The 26,698-nt window shown below is 42.1% G+C and overlaps 1 protein-coding gene across 4 annotated transcripts in view; it reads right to left on the bottom strand.

Annotated features, from left to right (window-relative positions):
- mmut (methylmalonyl CoA mutase) overlaps positions 1-26,698 on the bottom strand; it is a 46,895-nt gene that overhangs the window by 19,377 nt on the left and 820 nt on the right. For 3 of the 4 annotated variants that reach the window (XM_014145214.3, XM_014145213.3, XM_045695882.2), the window contains 9 exons: positions 20,447-20,871; positions 19,772-20,139; positions 19,373-19,530; positions 17,637-17,808; positions 17,115-17,363; positions 16,850-16,961; positions 15,942-16,057; positions 7,719-7,834; positions 1,360-1,491 (listed from right to left, as the gene is read on the bottom strand). In XM_014145214.3, the coding sequence (XP_014000689.1) occupies positions 1,360-1,491; positions 7,719-7,834; positions 15,942-16,057; positions 16,850-16,961; positions 17,115-17,363; positions 17,637-17,808; positions 19,373-19,530; positions 19,772-20,139; positions 20,447-20,864 (1,841 nt within the window). In that variant the 5' untranslated portion in view covers positions 20,865-20,871. Of the gene's footprint in view, positions 1-1,359; positions 1,492-7,718; positions 7,835-15,941; positions 16,058-16,849; positions 16,962-17,114; positions 17,364-17,636; positions 17,809-19,372; positions 19,531-19,771; positions 20,140-20,446; positions 20,872-23,301; positions 23,379-26,698 lie in introns of all 4 variants that reach the window. The other variant, XM_082961922.1, reaches the window with a different exon arrangement.

Here is a 26,698-nt window from a genome sequence, read left to right as displayed (position 1 = left end):
TAGAGTTACTGGTTCAAATCCCAGGACAGGCACACAGTGGGATGAGGAAGTGGAAGGTTGCTGGTGTCAGAGCCATTCTGCCATTGAGCAAGGCATTTAACCTGGAAATTGTTCTGCACTGCAGTTGACCCTGTGCTTATTTCAGTGTGTGTGTGTGTGTGTGTGTGTGTGTGTGTGTGTGTGTGTGTGTGTGTGTGTGTGTGTGTTGTATGGTTGGGCGATATTACGATAGTATCATCTATCGAGGATGATTGACAGTCTCATTGACGACCTCATGATGGGACAAACGATACCTAACCTATTTCAACTTGACTGCCGCAAAGAAGGGCAGTGCATGGATGACATTCCGAGTAAGGCTATAACAAATATGAATATAGTTATTTCAATTAATATGTTGTATTTACAGAATGCAAGATAACTATGTAGACAGAGCTAAGAGTTTCACCAAAGCAGCACAAAATGTTAGATCAGAAAATGTTTTTGTTTTGCAAGGGCCAAAAGTCGAAGTAAATTGTTATAGCGGACATTTATTATTTTAAAAGCCACATTTTCGATTTTCTCTCGATTTGATATGAACATGACTTGGCACAGCTTTATTTTTAATGTCAAATATTTCAGGCCACAAAAAGTGAAGTTCAGCAAACAATGCCAAGATGTAAAAATCAAATGAGAAGTCAAAAAACTTAGGCTAGGCTACAGCTGAGCAAAGCTTATGAAAGAAAGGATGCATAGCCTATAGGCGTATAGGCCCATTTCCATATTATTCTAACAATGTGCAACCTACCTACAACACATAGTAAGCCCTGGCCTAATAAGAGGAGGATGAGGCAAAAATGCAAATCAGTATATAATTATCCAGTTCTAAGGACAGCAGAGTTGCTTGCTCTGCAGCCCATGATGATTAACAAACCTTCACCCGATGTTGACTTTGTGTCACTCGCACTTCGGCACACACAGACACACAGATAGGCTTAGGCTACACATCTCTTTCATGTCACATCTCCAATAGAGTAGAATAGTCTACTAGAAAATATTTGGCTCCACTATCTTTTGTCAATGATCCGATTCCTCCCGTAACATGCGAGTGATCGCTAGCAGTGTTTCTTTTCTCCCTTTTTTTTAATCATTATTGGCTGCTAGGAGGTGAAAACATCTTCTGCCATTTTATAAGTGCAGAATCATGATAGGACAAAAGCTGATATCTCCCAACCATGTTTCAATATGTTTTGTGTTATTCAATATTGCTACAAACCCTAGTGTGCTGTCTCAGGGGGTTGAAAACAGAGCAGAGAAGATATTCTATATTCTAACAGATTAAGTACAACAGAGAATCAAGTACTATTTTCTTTCTGCTCTTACCGGTTGTGTGCTGTGGAGATCTCCTCATGCTCTCCGAACTCGCTGCGGTAGGCTCCGCTCACCATCCTGGTGCTGGCTTTATGTTCCCCAAACACAGCCTTCATGGCATCTGTGATCTCCCCTACAGAACATCTGGGGAATGCACAACAACATGTCTCAACAACATTTCTCTTTCAATAAAATATACCAGCAGGGTTTCACAACGCTCTCCTTCAATACTCCCTGCCAATTCAGCTTACTTTATTTTTTTAAAATCAGGATTGTCTATTCCATAACAACTGCATTGCACTGATCGCCAGGGAGTCCTGGGTTCAAAGAAAAATGCTGTTATGTATTTCTTAGGTGATTGTTTATGTCATTGTTTCCCAAACTACTGCACTGAGGCTAGGTAACCACCGATAAATCCACAATAATCGAGAATTTCAATAAGCATTTCTCTACGGCTGGCCATGCTTTCCTCCTGGCTACCCCAACCACGGCCAACAGCTTAGCACCCCTCGCAGCTACTTGCCCAAGCCTCCCCAGCTTCTCCTTCACCCAAATCCAGATAGCAGATGTTCTGAAAGAGCTGCAAAATCTGGACCCATACAAATCAGCTGGGAGAGACAATCTGGACCCTCTCTTTCTAAAATTATCCGGCGCCATTGTTGCAACCCATATTACTAGCCTGTTCAACCTCTCTTTCGTATCGTCCGAGATCCCTAAAGATTGGAAAGCTGCCGCGGTCATCCCCCTCTTCAAAGGGGGTGACACTCTAGACCCAAACTGTTATAGACCTATATCCATCCTGCCCTGCCTCTCAAAAGTCTTCGAAAGCCAAGTTAATAAACAGATCACTGACCATTTTGAATGCCACCGTACCTTCTCGCTGTGCAATCCGGTTTCCGAGCTGGTCACGGGTGCACCTCAGCCACGCTCAAGGTACTAAACGATATCATAACCGACATCGAAAAAAGATTGAAGAAGGCTGCACAGTACATTGACCTGGCCAAGGCTTTCGACTCTGTCAATCATCACATTCTTATCGGCAGACTCAACAGCCTTGATCTCTCAAATGACTGCCTCGCCTGGTTCACCAACTACTTCTCAGACAGAGTTCAGTGTGTCAAATCGGAGGGCATGTTGTCCGGACCTCTGGCAGTCTCTATGGGGGTACCACAGGGTTCAATTCTCAGGCCGACTCTTTTCTCTGTATATATCAACGATGTCGCTCTTGCTGCGGGTGATTCTCTGATTCACCTCTACGCAGACGACACCATTCTGTATACATCTGGCCCTTCTTTGGACACTGTTAACAAACCTCCAGACGAGCTTCAATGCCATATAACACTCCTTCCGTGGCCTCCAACTGCTCTTAAACGCTAGTAAAACTAAATGCGTGCTTTTCAACCGTTCGCTGCCCGCACCTGCCCGCCCGTCCAGCATCACTACTCTGGACGGTTCGGACTTAGAATATGTGGACAACTACAAATACCTAGGTGTCTCCTTCCAGACTCATATTAAACATCTCCAATCCAAAATGAAATCTAGAATCGCCTTTCTACTTCGCAACAAAGCCTCCTTCACTCATGCAGCCAAACTTACCCTAGTAAAACGGACCATCCTACCGATCCTCGACTTCGGCGATGTCATTTACAAAATAGCCTTCAACACTCTACTCAGCAAACTGGATGCAGTCTATCACAGTGCCATCCATTTTGTCACCAAAGCCCCATATACCACCCACCACTGCGACCTGTATGCTCAAGTCGGCTGGCCCTCGCTACATATTCGTCGCCAGACCCACTGGCTCCAGGACATCTATAAGTCTTTGCTAGGAAAAGCTCCACCTTATCTCAGCTCACTGGTCACGATAACAACACCCACCCGTAGCATGCGCTCCAGCAGGTAATTCTCACTGGTCATCCCCAAAGCCAACACGTCCTTTGGCCGCCTTTCCTTCCAGTTCTCTGCTGCCAATGACTGGAACGAATTGCAAAAATCACTGAAGCTGGAAACTTATATTTCGCTCACTAACTTTAAACATCAGCTAACCGATCGCTGCAGCTGTACATAGCTCATCCAATCTGCCTACCTCATCCCCATATTGTTTTTATTTATTTTTCTGCTCTTTTGCACACCAGTATTTCTACTTGCACATCATCATCTGCACATCTATCACTCCAGTGTTAATTTGCTAAATTGTAATTTCTTGCTACTATGGCCTATTTATTGCCTTACCTCTTCACGCCATTTGCACACACTGTATATAGACTTTTCTTTTTTCTATTGTGTTATTGACTGTACTCTTGTTTATTCCATGTGTAACTCTGTGTTGTTGTTTGTGTCGCACTGCTTTGCTTTATCTTGGCCAGGTCGCAGTTGTAAATGACAACTTGTTCTCAACTAGCCTACCTGGTTAAATAAAAGGTGAAAAAAACAACAACAAAAAAACCTTTCCTCTCCTAGAGACCTTCCTGTCAGTTCATCTTATTTGAGCTAATCCAGAACTAGTCCACCGGAGTTAAGTTTCCAAAGGGTCTGTGATTGATTACCAGTAGAAGACAAGTGGAACCAGGTGTGCTTGTGCTGAATGGATCAAATAAGTGGAACTGGCTGAACAGCTGAGGGATAAATAACAATATCGCCGTGCACTACATAGGCAATATGTGGCAATTTCAGATTTACCCCATGTCTCCTTTGATTTCATATACTGTACAGTCATTATCGTTTTTAATTGCGTGTATAATCGAGTATGCAATTGCTGCTGAATTAAATGGTTTGCCAGTCCTATAAAGTGCACTACAAGTAAGTCTTACCACCTTCGGTCATGTCTTTACTTTTCCATCTGTTTTACAGCTTGATTTTACAGTGGCTACACTCGCAGGACGCCGTACTTGGGTAATCGAGTTCATCTTCAGTGTGGTCACATAGTAGCCTACTTAACTACATTTTTTACATTTTAGTCATTTAGCAGACGCTCTTATCCAGAGCGACTTACATTTCATTTCATACATTTTTTTCCCCCGTACTGGCCCCCCATGGGAATCGAACCCACAACCCTGGCGTTGCAAACACCATGCGTGCAAACACCATGCTCTACCAGCTGAGCTACAGGGAAGGCCAGACATTGTGCAGTGGCCATTGCTTTACATAGCCACATAGGCCTACACTACACTGAACCCTTATTGTGCAGTGTTTATAACTACACATTAGTGTGGGGTGTTCTGGATCAAAAAGGGTGTTAGTGGCAGTGCGCTGTTGGCCTGGCTGAATTTCCGAGATTATTTTAGAGGCCCCAACTTTACATAGCCACATACTTCAAAACCAACTGGTGTTATAATGTTCTTACAGTGTTCTGTTGGTATGTTTATTCTTCCTGATGGTTTTATGTACACTGCCCTTGGGCATTTTAAAAGGCAGTTATAAAGAAAATGTACTACTGTTGCCATCATCGTTATCATTGTTTACACTATAGAGCATCTTTGTCTGTCTGGCTGTAGAGAATGGTCATATGGTCTGTTAAAATGGCAGCTGTCCCTGTTCTAGACATTCTTTTACCACATACGTAACTTTAAAACCAGAAGTGTTTTAAATCATGTGATGCAAAGTGATTTGGGAAAATCTCAACAAACTAACAGTCCAAAAGTCCAAAAAAACATCCTGAATTAAAGGTTAATGGGATTCTCATTCAGGACTCCGATTTCATATCCACCACCTTTAACAAGGGCAGAGAACTGATCAAATATTTTCAACTAAGACCACAGTTCTCAATCCCATAGATAATAATAAACCAATATTCAGAATTCTTGAAATCTCAGCGTCAGCAGTGGACAGTATTATTAGCTCCTTCAGGAGCTCTAGAACAAAATATGTATTTGGTCTAGACACTGTATTCCCGAAGAGACAAATTCTCTGATTGTCCCTATTGTACATCTAGTTAATCTGTCCATCAAATATGGGTTCTTCCCCAATGCTTGGAAGTCTGCTGCAGTGATACCTGTTTTAAAATCTGGTGACCCAACACTGGTGGAAAATGACCGACCTATAAGCATTCTTCCAGTGCTATCAAAAAGTAGCTGAAAGATGGGTGGCTGATCATCTGACTGATCACCTCATTCAGGGCAACTCCATACATCACATGCAATTTGGAATCACAACTAACCATTCTACCGAAACAGCCAATTGCTATTTTCTGGAGTGCATTAAATCTAAACTGGACATAGGTGGTGGAGTCGCTGCAGTCTTTTTGGATCTTAAAAAGGCCTTTGATACTGTGAATCATGAGGTCCTCCTATCCAAGCTAATCTCCCTTAATGTGTCCACTGAAGTCATTAGTTGGATGTATTCCTATCTGACAAACAGAAGTCAAAGGGTTCGTTTGAGGGACACTCAGTCAGACTCTCTTTACTATAACATTGGGGTCCCATAAGGGTCAATATTAGGCCCCCTTCTGTTTGCCATCTATATAAATGATCTCCCACTGGCTTGCCCACAAGTTAACATGCAGATGTATGCAGATGATACAGTTCTGTATGGTACACTCAAAAATAGACAACTAGTTGTTAACAAGTTAACTGAAGCTATGGTACATGTTTCTAAATGGAAGTCTAATTCTTGCCTGCATTTAAATAGAGACAATACAGTACGAACAGTCTTGTCGATAAGAAATCCATTGATTCTTCCCGACGAGCTGTTCTTGTTAATGGAGAGAATCTGAAAGTTGTGTCTAACTTCAGGTATCTCTGTGTCATTTTGGACTCCCAACTTGACATTTAAGAAATATATGAAGAAGGTGGTTAACACGGTCAAGTTTGGATTATCCAACTTTAGGATTCTAAGACCTTACCTTCCTCTGGAGGCCGCCAAACTATATATGCATATTATGATCTTCTCACATCTGGGATATTGTCTGGCATGCTGGTAACAAGCAGGAGCTACTATTCTGAAAACAATTGAATCACTCTACAAACAAACACTTAACATTTTTGATAACAAACCAAACAGTTACCACCATGGTCACATCATTCACAAACATAATTTATTCGGTCTGGATAGCTTTAAGCAGTATGTAGATGAAAGCCTTGTCTTTAAGGTCCTGCATGGTCTTGCCCCTCCACCCCTATGCCAGCATATCATGCTCAAGGAAAGCACCTCCAGGATAACAAGGGCGTAACTAGAGGGGATTGCGTTGTCCCTTTTCGACCACAGTAAATTTGGTCAATCGGCCTTCTCTGTTAGAGCTACAATATATTGGAATGCAATGCCCATGGACTTGAGAAACTGCACTGATTATTGTACTTTTACATTTTTATTGAAAACATAGCTCAAATCTATCCAAACCTGTACACATAAGTTATATGCGGTTCCTCATATGTAAGACGACAGTTGATGATAGTGTTGTTGTTGTTAGAATTATATGTTATTGGATGTAATGTATTTGTATTTTGTATTGTTTTAGTGAGTATTTGTATAGTGGCTGCCCAGGGACTACTGGTGAAAATTAGCTTTTGGCTAACCCCGGCACATTTACATGGATGTTGCATTATTGTAATATTGATGTTGATTAATGTGTATTGTCCCCTATAAATAAATAAATACATGTTATGCAACAGAGTGTATTTGTAGGGAGGGATATGTGGTCATTCACGAGAACTTTGTTACTTGTGTAGATTAATTACATTTTACTCAGCTAGTTGGATGAATTGCTTGTATTATTGTTGGGCATGACATGTTCCCATTTTGTGTATAATGAATAGCAAATCAATAGTATTTCATGTATGTGCAAAACAAATTTCCTTCAAGTGTAATAACATTTTGGCATTATTTATATTGACATTTCAGTCAACTTAGCAGACGCTCCTAACCAGAGCGACTTACATTCAACTAGACTAAATTTAGGAGGAAAAACAACCACATACAGTATCACAGTCATGGGGTCTAAGCAAGATTTGGTTGGTTTTTGGTTCATGCAATTCTACTCATTTTGCCATGGGGTGAAGAGGCATTTTAGATATTTTAAAGCTTATTTTGTGAAATTCTACACATTTTGCAATGATATCTGAATGAGAGTGGCTAACAAAGTCAATGGGGGCCCCTTGGAGGTCAGGGCCCGTGGGCACGTGCCCTTCATGCCCGGTTGGCAATTCCGCCATGTTTACTACAAGTTTAAATAGCTGACTCAACTAATTTACCAATCTAAAAACATTTAGAGTGACAATGGAGTGACTGTCATAACAAAAGGAAAACTGCTGATGCACAACCAAATTTCGAAACTGCACCTTGAGTGTTCTACTATTCAACAGTAAGTAAAGTTTCCTTCAAAAGTGACAATGAGCCCAGGGTTGCTGACCATAGGACTAGCGAGGATAGTTTCTCACCTGGCTCTAGCAGCCTCCACAGCCAGCCCCAGCAGGTTCCCCTCCCTGGTACGAGCACACTCCTCTATGGCCGACAGACACCTCTTCGCCACCTCAGCGTCACGACTCGCCCTCACCTGCAGGAGACACACAGACTTGATATACATATAAAACAATATCTTAACTTACTTATTCCTTTTAGCTCCTAGTGAAGCAAATAGCCTCAACAGTGAATCTCCATCGAACCATAATATGTTCTAATTATATTTCTATGGGCTTTTCATTGTATTGATATAATGACATTGTCTACATTGTGGTTTAGTGAGACCATAGACTGTTGTGCCTTAATGGGGTCAGAATTTTGTTTTGCTTTGCTTAATATTGACAATGATGTATAATAATCCATAACACAACCCAATGTTGGCCTGGTTCCCAGTCCAAGGATATCCCTTTGCTTTGCTTCTCCACCTCTCAGTCTTGAACCCTTGCTTTTGTAGAAACCATGTGTCAGAACGAGGGACGTTACATCAAAACGAGACATTATTTTGAGGACAATGTTTGGCACCACATGTTCTGGACAGGAAAATGGCCACTTACTCACAGCCTGGTGGTCCATATCTATTAAGTGCTTTAGCCTAGTTCTCTGCTGTGTTTGTCCGCTGTCATGCATTACCATGACAACAATAGTCAGAGGAGTTGGACAACTCGAATACAGACCAGACTAGGGCTTAAGAATGAGAAGCCAAACCAAAGTCAAACTAAATTGACAGGCTGCTGCCAAGGCAGTACAAAATATCTACAGTACAAAATCTATGTGTACGTGTGTGTATCGTGCGTATGTTATCGTGTGTGTATGCATGTGTCTGTGCCTATGTTTGTGTTGCTTCACTGTCCCCGCTGTTTCATAAGGTGCTTTTTTATCTGTTTAAATCTAATTTTACTGCTTGCATCAGTTACTTGATGTGGAATAGAGTTCCATGTAGTCATGGTTCTATGTAGTACTGTGTGCCTCCGATAGTCTGTTCTGGACTGTGAAGAGACCTCTTGTGGGTTGTGGCCCTGACATGATTAGAATGACAACAATGTACAACACACTATGACCGAGTGTGGTCTTAGTTCGATGGCATTTTAAATGACAAAAACCACCATTTACATGATAAATACAGGGATTAATTGTCACTACAAACTGGCAATGCCACTGCTTATTTAGCCCACAAGAGGGATCACTTTGACAGTGACTCACTACCTGGCAGCACAATGAAGAGCCAGAAATGTCATTAGGGTTTGAATAATTACAGAAGTTGGCGTCAACTCCTCAAACTGAACATCAGCCAACCAAGCCATTGGACATTCAATTACATTAATGGGGAGTTGATGTGGTGACAAAACGGCAAAAGAATTTTGGTAGGTGAATTGGGCCATTTCACTAATGTTTCCATCCAGAGTGATATTGGTAAGTGTCACAGGCCGGCTCATAGCCTGTGGCAAAAATGAGAGGACATCGACAACTGGTATAGGCCAATTCAAAACGTTCTTTATTATAAAACAAAACTATTAACTATAAACAAAGAAAAAGGAATGAGGTGTGGAAATGTCATAATGTAAGGTGTATGTAAGGTGCATGGATGCGTGAATATGTATGTGTAAACATGACTGAGTGGAAACTAAATACAGCTACAAAGGAACAAACAAAACCAGATCATACCTGGAGGAGCAGGGAGAAAGAGAGCAAGCTCAGCGAGGAGCCAGAAGCTCAGCGAGGAGCCAGAAGCTCAGCGAGGAGCCAGAAGCTCAGCGAGGAGCCAGAAGCTCAGCGAGGAGCCAGAAGCTCAGCGAGGAGCCAGAAGCTCAGCGAGGAGCCAGAAGCTCAGCGAGGAGCCAGAAGCTCAGCGAGGAGCCAGAAGCTCAGCGAGGAGCCAGAAGCTCAGCGAGGAGCCAGAAGCTCAGCGAGGAGCCAGAAGCTCAGCGAGGAGCCAGACCAGAGAGAGGTTAGTGGAGCAGTTGGTTAAATACCCTGAGCCCAGGTGGCTCCAATCACACCAGCTGCAATCACTAACGACCCTCCTCTGCCTGCAGGGGGAACCACCCCTGCACTGCAGAGGAGCCGTGACAGTAAGATTTTAAATAAAAGTAATTTCATAAACTCTTCTCTCCATTTGCAGGCTTGTTTCAGGTTCAGCTGAGGACAGACTGGGTTTGAGCCCAGCTTGTCACTTGGTAATGAGTTTGTCTTTGTCTTAATTGACCTGTCCTGACTGACCGGAAGTCTTTTCCAGTAGCAGTGATTATGAGTGTGGTTAGGACAACAGAGAATCAGGGGGGGATGGGATGATGTCAGAAAGGCAGGAATTCCTGATTAATAAGTGAAAATCACTACCGGTAACTCAACCTTGATAGGGATGGGTTTCCACTCAGACTGCATTTGCCAAGCTAATAACCTTCGTAGAAATTCATTTGATCCTAAACCCTGCCAGAGGAAGGATTCACTTATACGGAGTCTCGAGAACAGAGTAGCACACACACTAATTAAGACATTTGATCACACAGGAAACACTTAACTATGCTTCATATTAAATAACTGTGACACACTGCCTGGAGTTTGATCAACAGCATTGGCACTTGGATTGGAACCAGTGCTATGGTCAAATTAAATTAAAATAGGAGGTCTTTGGCCTACGAACTGCAGTGGTGGGTTTGGCGTTGAACAACTGAAGCATTTGCAGAAAAGTCCTTCATACATATGGTCAAATATGGTGGTGGATCTTTGATGCTATGGGCCTATTTTATTTCCACTGGTCTGGGGCCCTTGTTAAGGTCAACGGCATCATGAACTTTACCAAATACCAGGACATTTTAGCCAAAAACCTGGTTGCCTCTGCCAGGAGGCTGACACAAGCACTAATCAAAATCCACAAAGAAATGGTTAATTGATCATAAAATCTACATTTTGTAATGGCCATCTCAGTCTCCAGACATGAACCCCATTGAAAACCTGTGGTTTGAATTGAAGAGGGCAGTCCAGAAGAGCAGACAAAGGATATCAAGGATCTGGAAAGATTCTGTATGACATTTAAATAAATATGACATTTAAATAGGTTTTCAGCCCCTTAACGCTACTTTGTTGAAGCACCTTTGGCAGCGATTACAGCCTAGAGTCTTGGCACACCTGTATTTGGGGAGTTTCTCGAATCCTCTCAAGCTCTGTCAGGTTGGATGGGAAGTGTCGCTGCACAGCTGCACAGCTATTTTCAGGTCTCTCCAGAGATGTTCGATCAGGTTCAAGTCCAGACTCTAGCTGGGCCACTAAAGGACATTCAGAGACTTGTTCCCTAAGCCACTCCTGAGTTGTCTTGGGTGTGTGCTTAAGGTCGTTATCCTGTTGGAAGGTTAACCATTGCCCCAGTCTGAGGTCCTAAGCACTCTGGAGCAGGTTTTCATCAAGGATCTCTTTACTTTTCTCCAGTCATCTTTCCTGACTAGTCTCCCGGTCCCTGCCGCTGAAAAACATCCCCACAGCACGATGCTGCCACCACCATGCTTCACCGTAGGGATGGTGCCAGGTTTCCTCCAGACATGACTTTTGGCATTCAGGCCAAAAGAGTTCAATCTTGGTTTCATTAGACCAGAGAATCCTGTTTCTTATGGTTCGAGAGTCCTTTAGGTGCCTTTTGGCAAACTCCAAGCAGCCTGTCATGTGCCTTTTACTGAGGAGTGGCTTCCATCTGGCCACACCATCATAAAGGCCTGATTGGTGGAGTGCTGCAGAAGTGGTTGTCCTTCTGGAAGGTTCTCCTATCTCCACAGAGGAAATCTGGAGCTCTGTCAGAGACGACCATCAGGTTCTTGGTCACCCTCCTGACCAAGGCCCTCCTCCCCCGATTGCTCAATTTGGACGGGCGGACAGCTCTAGGAAGAGTCTTGGTGGTTCCAAACTTCTTCCACTTAAGAACGATGGAGGCCACTGTTCTTGGGGACCTTTAAAGCTGCAGACATTTTTTGGTACCCTTCCCCAGATCTGTGCCTCGACACAATCCTGCCTCGGAGCTCTATTCCTTCGACCGCATGGCTTGGTTTTTGTTCTGACATTTACTGTCAACTGTGGGACCTGATACAGACTAAATTGTGAATTACTAAATTGTAAATTGTGTGTGCCTTTCCAAATCATGTCCAATCAATTGAATTTACCACAGGTGGACTCCAATCAAGATGTAGAAACATCAAGGATAATCAATGGAAACAGGATGCACCTGAGCTCAATTTCAAGTCTCATAGCAAAGGTTCTGAATACTTCTGTAAATAGGGTATTTCAGTTTTTTATTTGTAACACATTTGCAAAAATGTCAAAAAACCTGTTTGTGCTTTGTCATTATGGGGGTATTGCATGTAGATTGATGAGGATTTGTTTTCATTTCATCCATTTTAGAATAAGGCTGTAAAGTAACAACATTTGGAAAAAGTCTGAAAAGGGGTCTGAATACTTTCCGAAGGCACTGTATGTGTGCGTGTAAGTCTGTAATGTCTGTATTAATGTTTTTAAATATATGTCAATTCTAAAGTATTTTTGTCTGTAATGTCTTTTTCCTTGTGTCGGACTCCAGGAAGACTAGCTGTCACCACTGACATCGACCAATGAGGATCCCAATAAAATTTAAATCCCTCCCAATTTTTCTCCAATCTCATAAAACATTTCAGAAAAAGGCTCAGTGACGTTATCCTCCCAAGGGGAGTATTGAAAACAGGGGTGTCAATCTTTACTTGTTGAACAAAATGTATTTCTCTGTGCAATTGTATTAGTATAAAATAATATAATTTCATTTTTGGGGGGAGCATACAATATAGCTCAGTATTTGTATTATTTCTTTTACACAGTGTTTTTGTTCATCTTTATCAAAGTTGACAATAATTATCAACCTGACTGTAGCTCTATTCCAATGTTAAGTGACCTTCCAGGAGAGGCCGAGAGTGGCACTAATTATACTGTGGCCCACAGCACTAGGTAAACAAATGTCTTCTTGTCAGTAAGCATCTACACATGATTGCTACTCACATTATTACACACATTAACTATCATCATTGCTGACATGTGCACGAGGTTACGCGGTTGGAAAAACATTGAACAGAATGAACTTGATAAATGATAAACACTATAAAATGTGAATGTCAAATTCTATTGAAATATGCCCAAATGATCCCTGAACTGAATCCAACAGAGAGATGAAAATATTTAAAATATTTTTTATTTTCCTTAAAGACAATGTTGACTTTTATATATTTTTTCCACTGAACTACTCTGACTTGATTATTGAGGTAAATCTTCACAGTAACTGAATCTTAAATTCAAATCTGACATGTTTGGTGAAAACCTAGATTGGTTTGCTGCCATGTTCTACTGTTCAGGGCATTACTGTCTCATTGTAATAGAAGTATCTACTGATCTATGATGTGAAACAACCTATGGGACATAAGTAAAAATCTCTTTTCTCTCTTATATCTGATATTGATGACTACAAAATGAGGTAAACCCGCTTCCTGTTCAAATCTGTAAGCAAAGCGAAGATGACCTAGCTATCTGTATGTAAAGTATGTATTGTGGTATTTGGTCTCTATTTTTGCCTTTCCTACTTGTCTTTCCTGTGATGAGCTAGATTTCCATCCAATTGGCAATAGATTTTCATGTGAATATTCTAAATTCAAAAGGCACTCGCACATCTGAGCAATCTTTTTGCAGGTGCATGGTAACAGTTGATCAAGATGAAGGAAAAAGGAAACCGCACACTGCTCTTGATAGTATCACTGATCTTTAATAAGGTTACGTATCGGCCTCACGGCCTTCGTCAGAGCTTTCGTGAGTAAAAAAAAAAATTGCACACTTATGTAGACCTAGCCCCACCTACATCCGTTCCACGCATCGAAAGGGGTTGGAGGCGAAGGTGAATATTCTGTGAATATTCTAAAATCCACATAAAAACAATATGCTCATTTTCCCAACAAAGATGTGTTTCCATCAAATTGACTAGTTGGATAAAAAGCTGTGCGCGATGACAGTGCACATAAAAATACTTTTTTCTGATAAATTCCCATGTACCGAATAAAAAATACAAGTTAAATGGGTTTCCATCTCATTTTCAACTCTCACGAAAAAACATTTATGTTGCGTTTTATACCAAAAGTGCCCACTCCGGTATTGGCACGTATGTCCTAGCCAACAGCTCGCAGATAGAGTGGGTATAGCCTACATTATTTATTTATTTTAGTTAGTCTTTATTTAACTAGGCAAGTCAGTTAAGAACAAATTCTTATTTACATTTTAGTCATTTAGCAGACGCTCTTATCCAGAGCGACTTACAGTAGTGAATGCATACATTTCATACATTTTTTTTTTGTACTGGGCCCCTGTGGGAATCGAACCCACAACCCTGGCGTTGCACACACCATGCTGGCGTTGCAAACACCATGCTCTACCAACTGAGCCACAGGGAAGACCAATGAGATTATTACGGACAAATAAACAAGATTATTTTTATTTGTCAAAATGGCAGCCAAGCATCGATGATCACGTCACAAGAATAAAACCCTCAATATTTATTGGAAAGGTGCATCAATTGAGCTCACCGACATGCTTTCCTGATGAGTTGTAGTGGGAGGACCACACAACATGTTATCGACGTGACTCCCAAGTTTACTTCGATATGATGGTTATTATATCAATATTTACGCAAAAAAGTGTTTCCACCGACATTTCCAACATTTGAGGCAGCAGGTAGCCTAGTGGTTAGAGCTTTGGGCCAGTAACCGAAAGGTTGCTGGATCGAATCCCTGAGCTGACAATTGTAAATAAGAATTTGTTCTTAACTGACTTGCCTAGTTAAATAAAGGTTACGTTTAAATTAAAAAAATTACATTTACATATCATTAATTTTACCGACACAAAAAGATCCTACCTTGTGTAGCGTATTTTGTTTTGTCGACATTTGGAAAGTTTACCGACAAATTTTCTGTTTCCATCAGGCCTGTCATTACATTTTTAATCAGACATGTACTTTACTCGCCTAAAAAGGTTGAATGGAAACCTAGTTATTGAGTCAAAACATTTTGCACAAGCAAAAGACACATTTCCATTTTAACTTAAAAATGACGATAAAGCTTTGAACATGAACTCCAGCTTTCATACTGAAGCTGATAGATAAGAGTCTACTATTAAATCTAGGTCCAGGCTGTTTTTAAATTGTCTTGGATCATAGGGCTGTCAATAGGCTATTACTATAATTGGCATGGGCACTGTGAGTACTGTTGGACAATTAGTCTTGTTGTTGGGTAAGGTTAATGTTGCACACCATCTTTCTGAAATCCAACACTCTTAATTTTCTTCCGACCTCAAGTCTCATGATAATGTTATATTTTATAGACAAAAAAAATTCTGAAACAGAGAAAATGTATTCTATTCACAATAAAATAATTAGGTGTGGTGAAAGTGCTAGTAAGGATGATGACTGAGAGCAACATGAGGGGAAAGAGGCTTTCCTCTATTTCATTTTTAAATGTAAACCTTCATCTAACTTTTTCCTCATCTCTCTACAGATGATTCGAGGAAGATCTGTTCAATCTTGTTAGTGTTCAACTGAAAGTTTATAACCTTTCAGTTGAACTTTAACCAATCCAAAGTCTATCCTTTTAATCGAACTTCTAATCTATACATCTCGCATGGGACAAAATATGGTTTGAGCAAAATCTATTTGTAGTATTATAGGTCAGAGGTTGTCAGACGGATGCGATATCTAGAGTCAGTTTAAAAAGATAACTTTTTCCTTAATTTCCAAGAGGTTGTGAACCTTTTGACTGTGATTAGTGTCAAATAGCGAGGTCAAGAAAAACAAAATGGCCTTAGTTGTAATGCAGTGAGGCATTGTAGGCCAACAATACCAGGCTTTTGTCATATGAGATGTTTCCTCAAGTCTGGACTATGTAGACTATCATACTACTACTGTGGAGCCATAACTCTATCAATGCTCACCGACTGATCCACCCAAGGGCCTAACTTGTGCAGCCAGGTCCAGTGTGTGTGTGTGTGTTTTGCCTCCCAGGCCCAAGAAGCAGGCAAAGATGGTGGAGTACTAATTAAAGGTCAATATTTGGAGACGTGTTACTAACCGACCCTCTGGAGAAATGAACGTAAGAGGGCTGGAGGATTGGTTGGGTCGTTTTTTTGAATTGCGCGTTGAGTCTTGGGGTGAGTGTGACACTGACCTTCTTGAGTTTGTCGATCTGCTTGTTGCGTACGTTGGTGTTGTCGATAGCCAGCACATCAACTGACTCCTCTTTCTCGAGACGGTACTTATTCACCCCAACAATCACCTCCGAACCTGGGGGACACAACCAGAGGGACACACAGTCAGAGAGGGGGTAGAGGCAAACACATACTCGCTCATACGCACGCACACACCCACACCCGGCGGGTCTCCTTGCGTGCTAACCAAGCCGACCCCTGCCATGTTCACAAGACACACCCCAGTGGCCCTGCGAGCCCCCACTATGTTCACAGGACCCGACCCCTGTGAAGGCATCTGATAAGGACAGCCTTGGGTCCGCACCAGATCAAAGGCTTAGATGGAGAGGTCGGAGCTCACACACACACACACACACACACACACACACACACACACACACACACACACACACACACACACACACACACACACACACACACACACACACACACACACACACACACACACACACACACACAGCCTGTCTGTTATTTTCCCCTCGCCAGTGTTCGCTAGGCCAATGATGAATGTATGATCCTGACTAGAGCTGTGAAAATAGACCGCTCAGATGGTAAATGTTACTTATATTTCGGCAGACTTCCAGGACATGTCTCTTTTAAAGAGCAGCTATGAAATATGGAGTGTGACTATTCTGCCTGAGTGGAGGACTGATGCTTCCAGCATACCCACTGAATTACATATGAGGCATTTTAGGAGGGGAGGTGAGATGATGGAGGGGAGAAGGATGTAAGAAAGAGGAGGGAATAAAAAGAGGAGGGTGGGTGGGAGGGAAAAGAGAACAGAAGGGGGGACAGGGAGTTGGGAAGATGGCAGAAGGACAGGGGTGCATGTGTGCCTGCACTGCACGTGTGTGTTCTGCTGCAGTACCTGAGTCTATGCGAGCCTGTCTGCGAGCAGCACACTCCTCGATGCGTAGTTTAGGAATGCCTTCAGCCACAGCTCTGGCCATGCCTCCCATCTCTTCGATCTCATTGATAAACTACAGGAGGGGATAAAATAAATTGATAAACATCTAATGCATTTAAACATGAACACAATCAATACAAACAGGCATTAAATATACTGTAAAGTGTGTGTGACCCCGACCCATAACCTGTCCCTGACCTCTAACCCCTGACCTCTAACCTCTCACCTTTAGGGCAGTGTTGTAGACATCGTCGGTCAGCGCCTCCATCATGTGTGACCCGCCCCAGGGGTCGGCGACCTTGGGTATCCCAGACTCCTCTTGGATGATTATCTGTGTGTTGCGTGCGATGCGGGCGCTCTTCACCGTTGGTAGACCCAAAGCCTCGTCAAAAGAGTTGGTGTGTAGAGACTGGGTCCCCCCGAACACCGCAGCCATCGCCTCGATCACAGTACGCACCACGTTGTTATACGGGTCCTGGAGAAAACAGAATACACAATACAGAACATATGAAGGTCATAATAGATTGAATTAGACTAGACCAGTTGGTGTAAAGTGACTGTGTAGGACAGGAAGTGACCTCTTTAAGGACAGATGATGCAAGTATCAGATAACAGCTGAGTTCAGCGCTCATTAGAGGAGATAAGACTAGGGAGATAAGACTAGATCAGGTGTAAAGAGACTAGGTTCACCCCATTTACATGATTTGGCCTCGATCAAATAAAGTTATTATGCGTTTTGTCCGCCCACCTGTTCAGTGAGGGACCAGCCTGAGGTCTGACAGTGGGTCCTGAGGAGCAGAGACTTGGCCAGCTTGGGTTGGAACTTCTCCTTAATGAGCGTGGCCCACAGCCTCCTGCCTGCCCTCAGCTTGGCAATCTCCATGTAGAAGTTCATACCGATACCCCAGAAGAACGACAACCTAGAGGAGAGAGGGGTATAGCACCCGAGTATCAAATGTTTGAAGAACATTTTATTTGGTTTTACTTAACACTCTGTATCCAAGTATGCATGTCCTTTGTTGGAAAGCACATTCCCTATGAGATTTCAAAGTATACCATTCTATAGACATGAGATACAGGTAACTAGCAAAATATAGGAAACACCAACATCGTCTCCTATTAGGACATTGGGTCATCAGAACAGCTTCAATGCGCCTTGGCATAGATTCTACAAGTGTCTGGAACTCTATTGGAGGGATGCGACACCATTCTTCCACGAGAAATTCCATCATTTGGTGTTTTGTTGATGGAAAACACTGTCTCAGGCACGGCTTCAGAATCTCCCACAAGGGTTCACTTGGATTGAGATCTGGCTACTGAGACACGCACGCACACACACCCCACCCTTTAAACCATATGCTCCTTTGAGACCCCTCTTTCAAAGTCATTGAGATCTCTTCTTCTAGCCATGGTAGCCAAAATAATGGGCAACTGAGCATTTTTATACATGACCCTAAGCATGATGGGATGTTAATTACTTAACTAATACAGGAACCACACCTGTGTGGAAGCACCTGCTTCCAATATACTTTGTATCCCTAATGTACTCAAGTGTTTCCTTTATTTTGTCAGTTACCTGTCTGTTATTATCCACACGTTCATATTGATGCTCCAGAGAAATTACTAGGAGGACAAGTTGCCCACATAGGGTGTTTACAGACAAAACACAAAGATGTAATAAATCAATAAGTACGGTTAAAACTCCCAAAAGGAATGAATAGACAGTTAAAGTGTAGAGCAGAGTGTTGTAACGGCAGAGATCTCAGCTGAGGACAATTATAGCTTACAGCAATTCATTGAATGCAAGCAATATCGCTCTATCGATTTTGACAGTCCTAACAAGACCCTAATGCTATGCACATGCCATACATCATTACCGCTCAGGGGGAACCCGTCAATCAATAACACTGCAGGGTGTGTCTGTGTGTACATGCATGGACTAACTACAGTCACCTACCTCTGTGATTATCTACGTGACTGACAGTAAGGTGACTTGAGAAATTTTGACAAAAAGGATCTGCATTATTGTAGATGTCAAAATGAGTGACTAAATGAACAATGGACTAAACGCAGGCTGGCTAAAACTCGTGGCTAAATGAAAGGACAGTCAATTCACAGCAACTTTAAAATACTTCCTTTGAACAACCACACATCAATCAGCAGTCTGTCCTTCACCCTAGGGAGTCATTTAGAGTGTGTGTCCTCTGACCTCGCTGCAAATCACATGGCTCTGCATCAAAAACATGACATGAACCAGTAAGCCAGAGAGGACAGTCTGTGAATAACTGAATAGTGGAGAGGAGACCTCTGTCTATCTGACAGGACATTCACTGCTCTGAGACACTGGGAATGGCACAGGGAAGTCACAAAGAGAACCTCTCCAGAAACAACCCATGGCCACTAACTCTGAGGCACTGCATCACACAGGAATGAGGTCCCTGGGACAACACACATGGTATGATCTCACTCTGTGTGTGCGCACACCTGGGGGCGAACTCATCTATAGTGAGGCCAGCTTTCAGCCCAGTGCGGCAGTACTCCAGGCCGTTGGCGATGGTGTAGGCCACCTCCAAGATGGCGTCCGCCCCGGCCTCCTGGAGATGGTAACCACTGATGGAGATGGAGTTGAACTTGGGCATATGCTACCGGAGGAAACAACCAGTCATTCAACCAATCAATCAATCAATCATAACAATAATCAATCAATCATGATGGGGAAACAGTGTGAGTTCAGTCACGGACCTCCTGTGTTTGAGGTACGTGCCTGTATCTTAAGTTAGATGTTACTTCCGTGGAAATAAAAAAAAAGAGGACTTTTACTGTATTTGCAAGGCAGCGAGGTACAGAGGATGCTTTACCCTGTTGTAGCTTTAAGGTCCTTACCTTGGACGTGTAGGCAAAGATATCAGCGATGGCGTGCATGGAAGGTTCCGGGGGGAAGATATAGGTGTTGCGCACCATGAACTCCTTCAGGATGTCATTCTGGATAGTTCCTGTCAGCTTCTCCTTGGGTACCCCCTGCTCCTCCCCCGTCACGATGAACATGGCCAGCACCGGGATCACTGCTCCATTCATCGTCATAGAAACCGACATCTTCTCCAGCGGGATGCCGTCGAACAGCATCTTGGTGTCCTCCACAGTATCTATGGCGACCCCAGCCATTCCGACATCACCATGGACACGGGGGTTGTCGGAGTCATACCCGCGGTGAGTCGGGAGGTCGAAGGCCACCGAGAGACCCTGTTGACCCGCTGTAGAAAGAGAGAGCGAGAGGGGAAGTGAGAGAGAGAGAGAGAGAGAGAGAGAGAAGTTACACTTATTACAATGGGAGAGGTAACCAAAAATAAGCACATAAAAACACGTATTTAAATGTTGTTTTATTAACCTATAAAGTAGAGAAAGAACCCTTGCCTGATTAAACCTGACAGAGTCCATTTCCAGACAGACCACAATCACAAGATTTACAAGTGCCACTCAGCCTCCAACAACCTGGGTTCACTTCAATATTCTATCATAAAACCCCAGTTGGTCACACCAGCAGTGAGTATTGTGCAGTACCTTTAATGTTGTCCCGGTAGAACTTGTTGCTCTCCTCCACGGTGCTGAAGCCAGCATACTGCCTGATGGTCCAGGGCCTGAACGTGTACATGGTGGGGTAAGGCCCCCTAGTGTAAGGGAAGACCCCCGGCAGTTCGTCTGGCTTCGTTGCAGAGTCTGCTTTAGTGTAGACGGGTTTGATGTTGAGGCCCTCCGGCGTGCGCCAGATCAGGTCTTCTGGGTTCTTCCCTTTCAGTTGTTTTTTGGCCAGGCTGGCCCACTCCGGGTGCAGATCCACTTCATCCTGACAGGACGTTGCGGTACGAAACTGTCGGGAGTGTGTCTGTGAGCGTGTGTTGATGAAGCCGTGTGAGGAGCAGGGAGCTCCTAGAAGTTGGCGTGCAGCCAGAGCTGCACATGTCCTCTGTGCGGTCAGCATGATGGGCCTGGATCAGTATCACATGAGACACAGGAGGAGAGGAATGAAAAACAGAGGGACAAGAATGAGACATCAGGAAATCACTCTGGTTTCATTTGTTGAGTATTGGTAATTTCCATGTAAAAAGGACCCATGAGCACCAACATTGGGTGTCAAATGAAAGCTAACTCTATATTTTTCTGAAAATAAGTCAAATTTACATTTTTAAATCATTTTCCATTAACAAAATGAGCAATAAGCAAAGGCTTTGATTTCTTGTCAAACAGATAGAAAATGGACCATAAAAAACATCTACCAGAAAAAGTCTTAAAAGGTATTAGAAATACATCAAAATAATGTAGAAATATTTAGTTTAGGATCATTTTTGCTGCCTTCTGTAAGTTCTGTTACCAAAAAAAATAATCTTTTAAATGTTTTCTAATTTCTCTCCCTCATGAGTTCACATAAGTAACAAGTAAAGGTAGGCCTATCAACTAGTTACGGTAAGTTTTTAATGATATACATTTGTTTATGAATTATTAAGTGATTAAAATGTGAAATTCTGTTACCAAATCTGTAAAATTATTTCAGAAAAATTTCAGCATACGCCCCAATAGAGAGAGGATGGATGGAGGGTGGTGTGTGTGTGTTATTTATAGAGGGAATGAGACGAGAGAAAATAGATATTGAAGACATGCAGAATGAATAAAATATGGTTCTGCATAGTGACAATGATGTATGACTGAGTCCCCTAAGGACAAGGCCATGAGGGAGTTAACAGAGCTTGACACACACACACAGTGGCTTGTGATGCGTTGTATGTGAACAGTCCTAAGAAGATAGTGTAGTCATAGTGAGGGTTCTTGGATGAGTAACTATGGAGCCAGACTGGCTGGCCAGTAATGGGCCCTAATGTAGACTGGGGCATCTACAGTGCATTTGGAAAGTATTCAGACCCCTTGACTTTTTCCACATTTTGTTGCGTTACAGCCTTAATCTAAAATTGATTAAATAGATTGTTTTTCCTCATCAATCTACACACAATACTCAATAATGACAAAGCTAATTTATAAAAAAAATAATAAATGAAATCTCATTTACATAAGTATTCAGACCCTTTATTCAGTACTTTGTTGAAGCACCTTCGACAGCGATTACAGCATCAAGTCTTCTTGGGTATGATGCTACAAGCTTGGCACACTTACATTTGGGGAGTTTCTCCCATTCTTCTCTGCAGATCCTCTCAAGCTCTGTCAGGTTGGATGGGTAGCATCGCTGCACAGCTATTTTCAAGTCACTCCAGAGATGTTCGTTCGGGTTCAAGTCCGGACTCTGGCTGGGCCACTCAATGACATTCAGAGACTTGAACTCCTGCATCGTCTTGGCTGTGTGCTTAGGGTCGTTGTCCTGTTGGAAGGTAAACCTTCGCCCCAGTCTGAGGTCCTGAGCGCTCTGGAGCAGGTTTTCATCAAGGATCTCTCTGTACTTTGCTCTGTTCATTTTTGCCTCAATCCTGACTAGTCTCCCAGTACCTGCCGCTGAAAAACATCCCCACACCATGATGTTCCCACCACCATGCTTCATCGTAGTGATGGTGCCAGGTTTCCTCCAGATGTGACGCTTGGCATTCAGACCAGAGAATCCTGTTTCTAATGGTTCGATAGTCCTTTAGATGCATTTTGGAAAACTCCAAGCAGGCTGTCATGTGCCTTTTACTGAGGAGTGGCTTCCGTCTGGCCACTCTACCATAAAACCTGATTGGTGGAGTGCTGCAGAGATGGTTGTCCTTCTGAAAATTTCTCCCATCTCCACAGAGGAACTCTAGAGTTCTGTCAGTGACCGGGTTCTTGGTCACCTCCCTGACCAAGGCCCTTCTCCCCCGACTGCTCAGTTTGGCCAGGCGGCCAACTCTAAAAAGAGTCTTGGTGGTTCAAAACTTCTTCCATTTAAGAATGATGGAGGCCACTGTGTTCTTGGTGACCTTCAAAGCTGCAGAAATATTTTGGTATCCTTCCCCAGATCTGTGCCTCGACACATCCTGTCTCAGAGATCTACAAATAATTCCTCCGACCTCATGGCTTGATTTTTGCTCTGACATACAGTGTCAACGGTGGGACCTTATATAGACAGGTGTGTGCCTTTCCAAATCATGTCCAATCAATTGAATATACCACAGGTGGACTCCAAACAAGTTGTAGAAACATCTCAAGGATGATCAATGGAAACAGGATGCACCTGAGTTTAATTTCGAGTCTCATAGCAAAGGGTCTGAATATGTATGTACATTTTTCTCCAGTAGTGCTCACTTCACAAGCTCAGGGCACAACTGGCCCAGCATGCATTTGTAGTCTACTTGTGCGCTCTATAGCCCCTTGCTTTAGCTACTGTCATCTAGTATGCTAAATATTTTCGTAAAGAAACTGATAAAACACACAGGTAAAAAGTCAAGGTAACTTACAAAGATGAGGACCAAGAGCAAGAGAGGGAGTGTGGTGATGTACTGCAGTGTCCACAATTAAAGAATCATTGTGGAATCTGAAAAGACAGGTATCTGAAAGCATGACGCTGTAGGCCTACTTACTACGCGCACATGCTAACAGAAAGGAACGAGGTGGGTATCTAGCTAAGTGTGTCATTGTAGCAAAGTATTTATAACCCCAAAGAATTGATCTCTAGTTCGATCATTTTCGTTCTATTATCTCTATACAATAAGCCATAATTGATTTTGGCCCAATAGGCTTGGAATATGACCTCTTTCAATGAGCTTTCTGCTTTGATAGGGTTATTTTACCTAAAATATTTTAGGCCTACCTACAGAAAGAAAATAAAAAACAACGCATCCCTGCCCAGTCTGGCACGCTCTGCTACTATACTCTGGTGTGAGCCAACATTACATGACCATTGGACTATGATAATGGTAATTGCAGAGTAACAGTGAAGTTCATAGTTTATATTTTTGAGAAATGAAGGCAGATACATTTTCAATAATTTTCCATCTTAAGAATTAGGCATAAATAACAGATGTAAAAGGGGTCTTACAAAACATCTACCAGAAAAAGTCTTAAAAAGGTATTAGAAATACATCTAAATAATGTTTAAGTAAAGACCCCTGCCAACTAATATCAACACATATTTCATTTTGGAGAAATGGTTTGCCTTCTGTAAATTTAAGAATCATTCCATTACCAAAAACCCACATATCCAAGATATTTTCTACTTTCTCTCCCTCATGAGGATGGAGGATAATGAAAGTTCACACAAGTAACAAGTAAACGTAGACCTACCAATTAGTTTGTGTTTTTACCGATATAAATGTTGGTTTATGATTTACCAAATTGATAACAGAATAACCAAAAACAGAATTACTGCAATTGAATTGGCTACAAAGGAAATCATAGTTGGGTCACCTGCTAGCGTTCTCTCACCTGCTACTGTTCTCCCTCTCCCTCCAAATCTCAACCAATCCTAGATGTTTGTTTCAAAAGTTTGTATAGCACAGTACAGCAGAGTACAGTACAGTAAAGAAAAGTAGAGTACAGTACATTACAGTAGAATTTGGTTTAGTCCAGACCAACAAACTTTGGTCTTGTTTGGTGGCGGAGCTCATTACAATAACAGCGAGTGTGTAGAATAACGTTGCATATTTCTACCTTTGTGTACCTATTTAGGATACATCATCATAAAAAGAGTGACATTCATATCAACCATTATGCATTTCTGTGTCGTACAGTTCAGTGTCACATCATAGCTGACACCCATTCTTTCTGCAGACATCTTTGAATCTTAATTCGGAGCAGATATTTAAGAGTTTTTGGAAAAAGTGGTCACATAAAAAAACAGAGGGAGATTATACAGAAATTATGTTACCAAACACTGCATCTGCACAGTTCTTCCAGAAAATGTGTTTTTGTAAAAATAAAAGTGTCAGTGTAAATAGATTTTTTAAAGTAGTCCTTGTGTATGGTTTGTTAAACTTTGAAGTCAATGGTTTTGGTTTGGCGTACATTTTAAGTGAAAAACCACATTGCTACATTAACTCACTGCGTATCGCACACTGTGTTCTGTACACTTGACCTTATTTGGCCTACGCCCAACAAAAATATACTTTCCAGGTCACTCTCACACTCACACACACACACACACACACACACACACACACACACACACACACACACACACACCCCAACAGAAAGATGAATTTCTTCCCTTTCTAACAAAATCAAGCCAAAGACATTACACAATCCATCTCTGCCACCTGCAGGAGTAATGGGGCTGATTCTAAAAAGTGCTTGGGGGGGCTTTGGCTTAGAGCAGGTGGGGAGAACTGTCCAGTGGCAAAACTCATTTTCTACCCGATTTATCAATTACATTAAAACACCATAGAGTTTATAAAATGTTTCATAACAGACCTTTTTTTGATTTAGTGTCTGAAATTAACAAACAGTGCCACGTTTGTATATAATGGTGCCACCAGAGTTCGCTACTACTCAGTGGTTCTCAAAGTGGGGTCTGCAACCAGATCCAAAAATAAAAAATATTATTCTTATTTATATTACTAACAACAACAGATTAAACACATTTTGGCCAAGGGCTCTGTGGAATAAGTTGTGTGTAATACCATACAATTTGATATTATTAATCTACAATTTGGGCCTGGGAGGCTCACAGGGATATTTGTATCCGCAATACTCCACCAATTATACATTTTTCAACTCAATACTTCTTGTATTCCGCCAAAATGTTTTGACTTCGCCAATGTGCATCGTGGGATTTTGTGAGTAGATATTGTCTACTAATTGGTTGGTGATGACATTGGAAACATATTTTTGACTACAAAAACATAGAAACGTGACACATATGTTGATGTTGGGGTGGTGCTGGAGAATTTTCCTTTAAGCTTTAAAACTCCTCCTGGAAAAATGTTTAGAATTGCAGGATATTAGCTTTAAAGCGGCAACAACAAAAAAATCTCTCTGCCCACATAACAAAATATGTAGAATTACAGGAAAATAGGGTTGTCACCAGTATTGCGATACAACAATACCTGATTTTCATGGCAAAAAGGAAAACACAAAGCAGAATAAACTCTTATGTCCTATAAAAAAACCTGTTGTATGTAAAATATTATGTGCTATAGCTGGTATCATGACAACACTACAGGAAATTAACTTAAAAACGGCTCTCTCCTTTGCCTTTAAAATGTGCCTTACCAGGAAGGCCTATACCAGAGACTTGGTTCGCCCGGCCATGCACTGCCGAAGTTATAGTAAAACTCTTTGTATGCCATTTTTAGCGCACTCGAGTTGTGTTCTGATTATGGGGGTCCTGGATTAATTTGTTGTCACAAAAGGGGTCCCAGGCCCCAAAAAGTTGGAGAACCCCTTACACAAGGAACAGAGGCTGTCACTGCTTTCGAGAATCATTACTGCTCAAAGTGATTGATTGTCTTTGTGGTCAATAAATTCACAATTTGATAACATGTACACTATTTATTGATAATGTCTTGTCAAATAATAAATGCATCGGTAAACGCTGTATGATGCACCGTTAATGCTGTACGATACGTCGCAACCCGGAACAAAATAAAGTTCGCGTCAGAGGGGGTTTCTTTTTCAGCTTTTCTCAAATATTATTTGGCCTTGACCATGTCAATCAAAGCTTGAAAAGAACAGTATACAATTCCCCGGATGTTGCTGCTAACATGTTGGCCACATTCCTCTACTTTCTATACATTATTGGCGTTGCTAACGCCTGCATAGGTATTTTACTTATCAGCTAACCACATATGTCATGGCAATCTGTCAGGTGATTACATAGTTGATGACAATGTACTGCATTGGTTAACCTGGCGTTCC

The sequence above is a fragment of the Salmo salar genome, chromosome 15 (assembly GCF_965601325.2).
Source record: "Salmo salar chromosome 15, fSalSal1, whole genome shotgun sequence".
NCBI classification, from domain to species: Eukaryota; Metazoa; Chordata; class Actinopteri; order Salmoniformes; family Salmonidae; genus Salmo; species Salmo salar.
This window is presented reverse-complemented; position numbering and strand designations above follow the sequence as displayed.